The sequence below is a fragment of the Sus scrofa genome, chromosome 4 (genome assembly GCF_000003025.6).
Source record: "Sus scrofa isolate TJ Tabasco breed Duroc chromosome 4, Sscrofa11.1, whole genome shotgun sequence".
NCBI lineage: Eukaryota > Metazoa > Chordata > Mammalia > Artiodactyla > Suidae > Sus > Sus scrofa.
Window position 1 is genome coordinate 36387900 of NC_010446.5, and position 10681 is coordinate 36398580.

The 10681-nt window shown below is 43.2% G+C and overlaps 1 protein-coding gene across 3 annotated transcripts in view; it reads left to right on the forward strand.

Annotated features, from left to right (window-relative positions):
- The window catches only part of SNX31 (sorting nexin 31), an 86902-nt gene extending 84587 nt beyond the window's left edge, over nucleotides 1-2315 (forward strand). For all 3 annotated transcript variants that reach the window (XM_021089041.1, XM_021089042.1, XM_021089043.1), the window contains one exon: nucleotides 961-2315. In XM_021089041.1, the coding sequence (XP_020944700.1) occupies nucleotides 961-1053 (93 nt within the window). In that variant the 3' untranslated portion in view covers nucleotides 1054-2315. The remainder of the gene's footprint in view (nucleotides 1-960) is intronic.

Below are 10681 nucleotides of genomic sequence, written 5' to 3' on the forward strand. Positions count from 1 at the left end.
CTTTTTAAAAATGTATTTTATTTTTTTGGTCTTTACATTTTTTTGGTCAATACAAAAAAATGTATTGGAATGTAGTTGATTTACAATGGTGTGTTAGTTTCAGGTGTACAGCAAAGTGGATGTCATACATACACATATATCCATTCTTTTTCAGATTCTTTTCCCATATAGGTTATTACAGAATATTGATTAGAGTTCCCCTGCTACACAGTAGGTCCTTTTTGGCTATTTTATATATAGTACTGGATATATGTTAATCCCAAACTCCTAATTTATCCCTACCCTCTCACATTTCCCCTTATTAACCATATTTGATTTCGGAACCCGTGAGTCTTTCTGCTTTGTAAATACGTTCATTTGTATCATTTTTATTAGATTCCAAATGTAAGTAATATCACATGATATTTGCTTTTGTCTGAGTTACTTCACTTAGTATGAGAATCTCTAGGGTCATCCATGTTGTTGCAAATGACATTATTTCATTCTTTTTTATGGCTGAGTCACATTCCATTCCATCCATATACCACATCTTCTTTATCTACTCCTCTGTCAGTGGACATTTAGGTTGCTCCCATGTCTCCTATTGTAAATAGTGCTGCAGTGAACACCAGGGTGCATGTACATAATTAGAAAGTCATGTGTCTTTAAGAGAGGGGAAAAGATAAGAGAGGCAGAGTTCAGCTGTTACCTGGAGACATCCTGGTGCCTAGAAAGGTGCTCCGGACATGTCTACCTCATTACACCAGCAGGGGGCACTCTCCACAGTAACAGATGTATACCTACCTAGCGACAAAGCTTCTGTGGGAGAAAACCATTTAAAACAATTACTGCTTAAACACATATAACCTCGATGTCGCCTTTTTAATATTATTTTAACCTTTGGCTTTCTACCAGTATTGCTGTTATGGAAATCATTTCCTCTCATGTAGATCTCTGCCCTCTCTGTTTACTTTGCAACAGAAAGACATTTCTAGTTTTCTACCAAGAAAAAGCAAGATTAAGATAGCTGAAGTTGACTGTGGCTTTGGGACCACAAAAGAAGAAGATCTTTGAAGAAAAGCCCAACTTTTCATGAGCCATACAAGAAGTCCAAAAAGCCCAACTTTTTAAACTGTCCTCAAAGGCTAGTGTGACCAGGAAAAAGCTTGGGGGCTGCAAGTGGGCTTCCTACCAGCAATGGAAGAAATGTGACCCCTTCCCATTTTTTTCACATTAAGATGGACCATATTCATCAAGACAACTTCGGAAACCTATTCATCTCAAGATTTAAGAGAAATACCAACCAAAGTTATGTAGTTGGTTTTTAATGATTTATGAATGACAAGTGGCAAACCTGAATCAGTTAGTATGAAGCTGCTTCTTCTTTTCCCCCCTGTAATAGACGTTCACCTGGCTTCATGAAGTCTTCTATGTGTTTCTGATATTGCATGAATGAAAGGCTCAGTATAAAACACCATAAGTGCATTTGGGGTTACATTCTGAAGACGTGACTCATCAGCTGTGGCTCTAAGAAATGGAATCGTCGAGAAAGAAATCTGGACTTCACGGATCCATCCACACAGTAGGAGAGCACGGAGGTGAAGAAATACTGATTTGTTTCCTTATGTAATTCTGAACCTACCCTGTGGATATACTCAAAGTAATAGGCGGCCCCAGGTCCTTGTTTCTCCACTGTTGTAGTTTTATTCTGTCCTTAGAACACTGATTTCAGTCCAGTAGTTACCATGCTATTTTGAATATTTTTATTTTAGAAAGTAATGGGGCCCTGTACTTGGTATCAGATACCTTAGTTTTAAGCCATGTGTACGTTTCACTAGACTTTTCCTTAATTTGGTTTCAGTTTATCACGATAATGAATATAATTATATATGGAATTAAGATTGCAATAAAGGAAGAGGGGAAGAGGGATAGAGGAATCAATATAATTAGAAAAAGTGCAATATTCTAGTGTTCTTTTCCAACTGGGTTGTGTAACTAATTATATAATATGAAATCTACCCTAGTAAATATAGAATTTATGGTTGAAAATTCTGTGAAGGACTTTTTTGAAGTATAGAATCTATTAAAGCCCTATAATATTTATAAAGCAATGTCTCTAGCCATAACTTCTGGTGCCATAAAGTTTTATATTTTAGGTTAGAGTGGGACATTTTTGCAAAGGCGGAATCATGAACATCCAGGTCACCCATGGTGAATGTATTAATGGCTTAGGATGCATTTTCTGATTAACTTCAAAAGCAGTTGGAGGGAAGTTCCCATTGTGGCTCAGAAGTTAAGACCCAGACATAGTGTCTGTGAGGATGCGGGTTCGATCCCCGGCCTTGCTCAGTGGGTTAAGGAGCCGGCGTTACCACAAGCTATGGTGTAGGTCAAAGATGAGGCTCGGATCTGGCATTGCTGTGGCTGGGGCGTAGGCCAGCAGCTGCAGCTCCCATTCAACCCCTAGCCTGGGAACTTCCATATGCCACGTGCGTGTCCCTAAAAAGAAAAACAACCCCCCCCCCGACTTTGTAAAAGAACATGTTTCTCAGCAGTTATGCCAGAGAAGATGGAGCTGTTACCCCCTTTGAGGGTTACTGGACCTGTCTTTATCTCCAAGAAATTGGAGGTTTGAATCACTTCCAGATCAAAGCACTTTATCATTGAATAAAAAGCTGAAAGTCCAACTGCCAGCGTGGCCTTCCCTACTGCAGGTTCGGAGAGAAGGTGGGAGCGAGACACCCCCATGCAAGGGGGGGGTGCCCTCCTTCTTCAGGTGGTGCTTCGAGGGTGGGACCTTCCCCACAGCACAGCCATCCAGCGTGGGAGGAGCCAGCAGCCAGGCATGATTTATGAAGGCGGGCAACAGCTGAATTCCTTCAGGTAAGTCCTAAGGGGTGTGGGATGGCTTTGGAAATCACGAGCATATGCTTTAGTCTAAGAGTCACTCCTCATCCACCTGCAAAAATGGGCCCCACTCAGCCGCATCGTCTCGGTACATCACACACCAACATCACTTCTCTCCACGTCTAGACATGCGTAGCTCTTTCTGCTGTTCACGCTCCTAAAATAACTGGCATAAGCACTCTGCCCACAGGCAAACACACTGGGGTTTGAAAATTTCACAAAAATTATTATGAGTGGAGGAGTTCCTGTTGTGGCTCAGTGGTTAACGAATCCGATTAGGAACCATGAGGTTGTGGGTTCGAACCCTGCCCTTGCTCAGTGGGTTAAGGATCTGGCATTGCTGTGAGCTGTGATGTAGGTCACAGATGTGGCTTGGATCCTGCGTTGCTGTGGCTGTGGTGTAGGCTGGCGGCTGTAGCTCTGATTCGACCCCTAGCCTGGGAACCTCCATATGCTGCAAGTGCGGCCCTAAAACAAAAAAAAAAAAAAAGGAAAAAGTATGGCAGGAGTTCTCTTGTGCACAGCAGGTTAAGGATCTGGTGTTGTCACTGCAGCACCTCAGGTTGCTGCTGTGGCACGGGTTCGATCCCTGGGCCAGGAACTTCCACATGCCAGGGGTATAGCAAAAAAAAAAAAAAAAAAAAGTATGGCAAACTACTAATCCCTTATAAGATGGCTTTTAAGCCTTATCACTATACCCCCCACACACACCTTACAGAGGTATAATTATACTTATAAGTTGCTTTGTAATACCTACTTGGTAGTATTTTTAAGAAGCAAGTCAGTAGTGTTACAATTTTCCAGATGAGAAAAATTAGAGTTATAGAAAAAATACATAATGGACTTGGGTCTTGGTCTAACCCTAGCCCATGTACTTTTCTGTAGGGCAAAGTCTTTAGCTAATCATGTGGGCTTTGCTTGTATAATGTCTTGGAAGAGGTTGGACAATCAGTTGACTTAAAGGCACTGACCTTAGTGAATTTGCCCTGCTCCTGCACCAAATATGGTTTCTCTCTGAGAAATGTGGGAACATGGAGTTGGCTGTACCTCCTAATGGGTTTTCCATCTGTCCACATGAGCACATATTCGATGGGGTCTGTGGTACAGTTGTCTGGGATGGAGGTGCTTGGAGCAACAGGCTGAAAAGTGTGAGTTGGCTTTGCTACGCACAGGCGTGGCTTATTCTCCCTAGAAACTGGTCCCTAAAGAATTTCTGAGGAGAAAGGAAAATCATGGACTTGGAGAAGAGACTTGTGGTTGCCTGATGGGAGGGGGAGGGAGTGGGAGGGATCGGGAGCTTGGGCTTATCAGACACAACTTAGAATAGATTTACAAGGAGATCCTGCTGAGTAGCATTGAGAACTTTGTCTAGATACTCATGTTGCAACAGAAGAAAGGGTGGGGGAAAAATATAATTGTAATGTATACATGTAAGGATAACCTGACCCCCTTGCTGTACAGTGGGAAAAAAAAAAAAAGAATTTCTGAGGTGCTCTAATCCTTCATAATGGCATCTAGGGAGGAGAGAAAGAGATGATGTATATCTACTGCTTCTGGGTCCCAATCAAGGGAAGGTCAAAACAAAAATGATGAGTAGGACAAGTGAAAGGGCAGTTATTAAACATGGATGTTGCAACAGTCAACAACTTGGAGACAGGCTCTATTCAAAAATCAATTGCAGTTCCCGTTGTGGCTCAGTGGAAATGAATCTGACTAGGAACCATGTTGCGGGTTCGATCCCTGGCCTTGCTCCGTGGGTTAAGGATCCGGCGTTGCCGTGAGCTATGGTGTAGGTTGCAGACACGGCTTGGATCTTGCGTTGCTGTGGCTCTGGTGTAGGGCGGCAGCTACAGCTCCAATTCGAGCCCTAGCCTGGGAACCTCCGTATGCTGCGAGTGTGGCCCCCCCAAAAAGACAAAAAAACAAAACAAAAAAAAAATCAATTAATCATAGGGTTGATTCCCAGACTTTGCTTCACAATAGCTGGTGAAGCATCGTGCTGTCTAGAAGCAGGAGGCCAGAAACTATACCTTCTTACGCTCAGAAGGAAAGCGGAACTACTTCTCACCTAAGTACCACATTAAGGAAGAGAATAAGAAAACTGCACTCAGAGCTTATTGTCATGTATTGACTGGACACACACCACAGGGGTTAAACCTAAGATGTTTCGGTAACTGAATTAATATCCATTCTGTACATAAGTATGAGTCTTTTGCAATTAACTATGCGTTGTTTGTATCACAGATGTTCTTTTTTTCTTTTTCTAACCTCATCTCTTCTTTTCCCCTTCTGACAAAAGTGTCAAAGTTAAAGTAGGTAACGTGCAGTCTGGGGATCACAATGAACATAGACTGAGAACTTAGGCAGTGAATTCACTGAAGAAAAATCCTAAAACCTTACTGCCCTATGGCAAACTTCCTTACCTGGGACTTAAAAGAAAATCCTATTAGATGATTAATGAAACAAAAAACACAGAAAGTAACTGACTCCATTTGTTTTTTTTTAACGGACCTTGTGAGCCTGGAGGGATGTAAAACACATTTTTCAGGTTTTTCAAAAATAAAATCAGGAGTTCTCCTGTGGCTCAGTAGGTTAAGGATCTGGTGTTGTCACTGCAGTGGCTCGCGTCAGTGCTGTGGCATGGGATCAGTTCCTGACTCGGGAACCTCGGCAAGCCATAGGCATGGTCACACACACAAAAAATCATTTTGACGTCTTCCCTCGTTTTGTTTGCCTTAAAAACAAATGCATAGGCTAAGAGCAATTTGCCTTACTTATCCACCTTTTTTCCCCCTATAAAGATGTCAAAAGTTTTCTTTCTTGTTAGTCAAAAGCATAAGGTCAAAAGATGTTTTAGTTCAGTTGGGTCTGCGGAAAATAATTATCAGAGTTGAATAGCCTTGGACTTTACCCAGACTTTGGCATCACAATTTTTGTAAAAGTGAAAATGAAACCATAGGATCAGTGTTTTGAGAGGACGAGAGTGGAATTGAGGCCGGTTCTGATAACGTTCACTTCCTGGAGTCTATGTCAAGACTAAGGCGACGTGCTTTTCTTCTGTTTGAATGATCACCAGGAGTTTGATTTGAGACTAAGATCCCTCTAAGCCTAAAATGTCAGTTCATTTTGAGCCCCTGGGGTGAGCTAAGCGCCATTCTAGGGTTGACGCAGATGCTTTTGCTGGAATCTTCTAAACTGCTCATTATCGGATGAAGAAGACATCCCAGAGCCTTCTGGGATCACTGTGAGCCCTTCTGTAGCTTTCCTTTGCCCAGATGTTACAAATCCTGAACAAGTGTGGTCTCCAAGGCGTGGGGATATTAAAGGCTTAGAAAGAAAAGCAAAGACCGGAAAAGAAAAGAAAAAGGCAAAGCCAGCCTGGACTTCCCCATGTGTTCCCCTTTTGCCTTTCCTCGCCCATTTCTGAGAAAATGTATAAGCCTATTGACTCTCTGAGTTTCCAGTGCTTGTTCTGACATATAAAAGAAATGATCAGAGTTCCCATTGTGGCTCAGCAGGTTAAGGACCTGATGTTGTCTCCTTGAGGATGCAGGTTCGAGCCCTGGTTCATGGTATGCTGTGGCTGTGGCATAGGCCTCAGCTGCAGCTATGATTCAACCCCTCGCCCAGGAACTTCCATATGCTACAGGTGTGGTCGTAAAAAGCAAAAACAAAACAAACGCATATTGTGGACATCATCATTTCTTAGGCACTTTGAAGAGTTTTTATTTGCATTTTTGATGACATGCAGCAGTGCTCAATGGGCAATCATTTCTTTTTTCTTTTTTTTTTTTTTTTTTTTTTTTTTTGGTCTTTTTGCCATTTCTCGGGCCGCTCCCGCAGCATATGGAGATTCCCAGGCTAGGGATCGAATCAGAGCCATAGCCGCTGGCCTACGCCAGAGACACAGCAACGCCGGATCTGAGCCGTGTCTGCGAACTCGCGTCTGCAACCTACACCACAGCTCGTGTCAACGCCGGATCCTTAACCCACAGAGCAAGGCCAGGGATGGAACCCGCAACCTCATGGTTCCTAGTCGGATTTATTAACCACTGCTCCACGATGGGAACTCCTGGGCAGTCATTTCTTAGGTGGTTTGGAATCCAGGTTCTCATGTTGCCCTACACCCCAACTAAGATGATCTATTACATACTTAATAGCTCATTTCTCATTCCTCAATGGTCTGTTTGTTTTTCTTTTGATTTTCATTACTCAGTGATTTTGAGATCTGGTGGTCACAGGCATAACTTCTCAACAAAGAGCCCTGTAACCCAGATGCTCAGAGATTGCAGAATCAAGGTAGTCTGATTAATTTCTGGTGACGGTACACGGGCTACTGGAAGACGCTCAGCCTCAGAGAGGAACTCAGAAATGATGCGTAAGATTGGTCTACCATTTTCTGGAAATATATTATAGCGTGGTTAAGTACCACAAAGGATGAGAGGCATGAGAGTGGTGTGGAAGATGACACCTCTGACTTGCTGAGCTTGTTTCTGCTTCGAGCTGGTGATGAGACTTCGGGCAGTTTACCTTCCTCTGTGGCCCTTAGTTTTCTCATCTGCAAGATCAGTTGTAAGAGCCTATGTGTGTGCTGGATTTTTTCTTTTTCTTTTCGGTCAACTTAGTTAAGTTGGAAATTTCATTTCCCAGTATTCCCTGTCTTGTATGGTTCCAGTTTAACATTAGCACGAAGAGGACGTTACAGGAGAATTGGGAGACAGAATAAAGTAGTGGCTATTACCTTCTGATAGTCTATTTTTTTAATTTATTTTTTTAAGGGCTGCCCCTGCGGCATATGGAGGTTCCCAGGCTAGGAGGTCGAATCAGAGCTGCTGCAGCTGCTGGCCTACACCACAGCCACAGCAATGCCTAGATCTGAATCACATCTGCCACCTACACCACAGCTCACGGCAACGCAGGATCCTTAACCCACTGAGCGAGGCCAGGGATCGAACCCACATCCTCATGGATACTAGTCGGGTTCTTAACCTGCTGAGTCACAAATGGAATTCCCTGACGGTCTTTTAATAATCAGATTCAGTGACATGGAAAGGCCAGTTTCTGGCAGTTCCCAGCTTGTCCTTGTCCCCCCTCCACTCCATATCCAGCTCTTCTTTTGCCTGCTGGCCCCACTGACCCAGATAGTGGTGGGGGACTCACAGAGCAGAAGCTGCCTACACAGAGGCAACAGATTCTCAAGATCCCCTTTGTGATCCCCTTTCAGTGGGACCCAGGTCCTGCTTGGCTTCCCAGAATCCTCAGGCAGACTAGTTTGTGACTTTACCTGAGCCTCCAACCCCTCCTTGCAAACTTCCACTTCCTGGACTCCTCCCACAATTGTGTGAGCTGGAATACCTGCCATAAATCCATTATCCCATCACACAGCAGCAGTTCTGCTTCTCTGACTGAACCCACATCTCACCAATCACATTTAAAGGCTTTCAAAGCAATGCATTTGCTTACACCTTTGCAAAAGGTATTCCCTCGTTAAGTAAGGGTGGGTTACTTTACCTTTGGAAGGGAAGGTGAACTGGGGCTAGGCACTTTACACGTTCCCATCACATACATCATGTCATCTAATGCATGTGTGAATATCTGTGCGGTTCTGTCCCATGTGGGTAAGTGAACAACAAACTGGGCTTTCAGGGAGCAGCCGAGCTCTTATTCCCAGTAGTCTAGCTGTTGTCTTAGTAACTCCAGAAATTCAAGAAGACCTAAGATCTTTACTTTGCAATTAACCAAGGAAGAGAGGTCCCTTTCTGAAAGATGCTCTTGAATACTTCATTTCTAATGGTGCTGGTTGCTGGAGGAAAATATTCTCCTAGCTTTCATTTTTTTTTTCCTTTAAGTTTTCCAAATGCAATGCTTGGCACACATACACACTCCCCCCACCCCCTGCCCCCGGTGGTTTAAATGTTTAGACTGTTGGAGAACTTAAATGCATCTAACTCTGGTGTAGATAAATACATGCTACTAGTCTCTAATCCTGTGAGTTGCTCGCTCAATGGTTATGCTTTGAGAACTCTCAGTATTGTTAAAAACCAGATTCTCGCTAGTCTGACTTGAGGGGTTGGAGCTGGGGAAGTCACCCTTTCCAGGAGCATGTCTCCCTCTGATGGTCATTCGTTAGTAGTGAAAAACCCAGAATGCCTTCTGGAAAATAAGTAGAGCTCAAAACCAAAAAAAAGTCTTTTCTTTTGTAGATACGGTGTTTTTGTTTTTGTTGTTTTTTAAACACCTCTCCAGGCCAACACATCTCTTTTCTACAGAGACAACTGGTTACCCTGGGACGGTTGCTAGATCAGTCTCTCTTCTGATAAACATTCAATTACAAAGTTTGCTTTTTATGTTTTTACTTCTTAAAAAATTTTAGATATAGTTGATGTACAGCATAAGTTACAAGTGTACAACATAGGGATCCACAATATTTAAAGGTTATTTATAGTTATTATAAAATATTGGCTATCTTCCCTGAGTTGTACAATATATCCTTGTGGCTTATTTTAATAATGCTTTAATAGCCTTTTCAGCATTTTCTAAGACTGAATAGGGATGTATAATCAATATGGCCAAACCCTTTTTTTTTTTTTTTTTGTATTTTGTCTTTCTAGGGCCACATCTGAGGCATATGGAGGTTCCCAGGCTAGCGGTCGAATCAGAGGTATCAGAGCTGTACCTGCCAGCCACAGCCACAGCCACAGCCACAGCAACTTGGGATCCGAGCCGAGTCTGCAACCTACACCCCAGCTCATGGCAACACCAGATCCCCAACCCACTGAGTGAGGCCAGGGATTAAACCTTCGTGCTCATGGATGCTAGTCAGATTCATTTCCACTGAGCCACAGCGGGAACTCCCCAAACCCCTTCTTTTCTCTAAACAGAAGAAAACCTCGTAAGAGAAAATCCTACCCCAGGCAAATATTTTCTGTCATCCTTTGATTCTTACTCCCGTGGTTGTATCAGACACAGTGGCTCTCATCCCTGGCTACATGTTAGAATTCTTTGACCAGCTTTTTAAAAAATATGGATTTGGGGCCATACTTCCAAACAGTTCTGACTTGGTCTTGGCTAGGGTGTTGGTATTTTTAAGCTCCTGTGGTGACTGTAATTTGCTGCCAGGGCTGACAACTGCTAGGCTAATAATCTTTAAAAAAATTTTTTTTCTTTTTATGGCCGCACCTGTGCCACATGGAAGTTCCCAGGCTAGGGGTCAAACTGGAGCTGCAGCTGCCAGCCTACACCACAGCCACAGCGATGCTGGATCTGAGCCACATCTGTGACCTGTGCCACAGCTTGTGGCAATGCCAGATCCTGAACCCACTGCTCGAGGCCAGGGATTGAACCCGAATCCTCACAGAGACAACATCCGGTCCTTAACCTGCTGAGCCACAACAGGAACTCCTAAGCTAATATTCCTTAGTACCCATTATGTGCCATTCACTGTCGTAGTGCTAAGGATATGATGGCAGAGACACAACTCAGCCACATTGACCTTGTGACATCACCATTCCCAGGCCTCACGTACTGTCCCCTCTGTCTGAAAAACTCCCCTTGTTCCTTGTATAATTAAACCCTCATCCTTTGCATCTCAGTTAAATATCACTTATTCAACGGTATCATTGCCCTTCCATCTAAATTAGGTTCTGTTCTATTTGTCCTCATATAACATCTCTCCTCTTTTCCTTCATGACGCTTATCCCAGTTGTAATTACATATATTCCTGTTGGAACTCTCATAATCATAACTCAGGACCGAACAGATTTTGGTAATGAGGAAGAAAAGGTAGATTTACTTG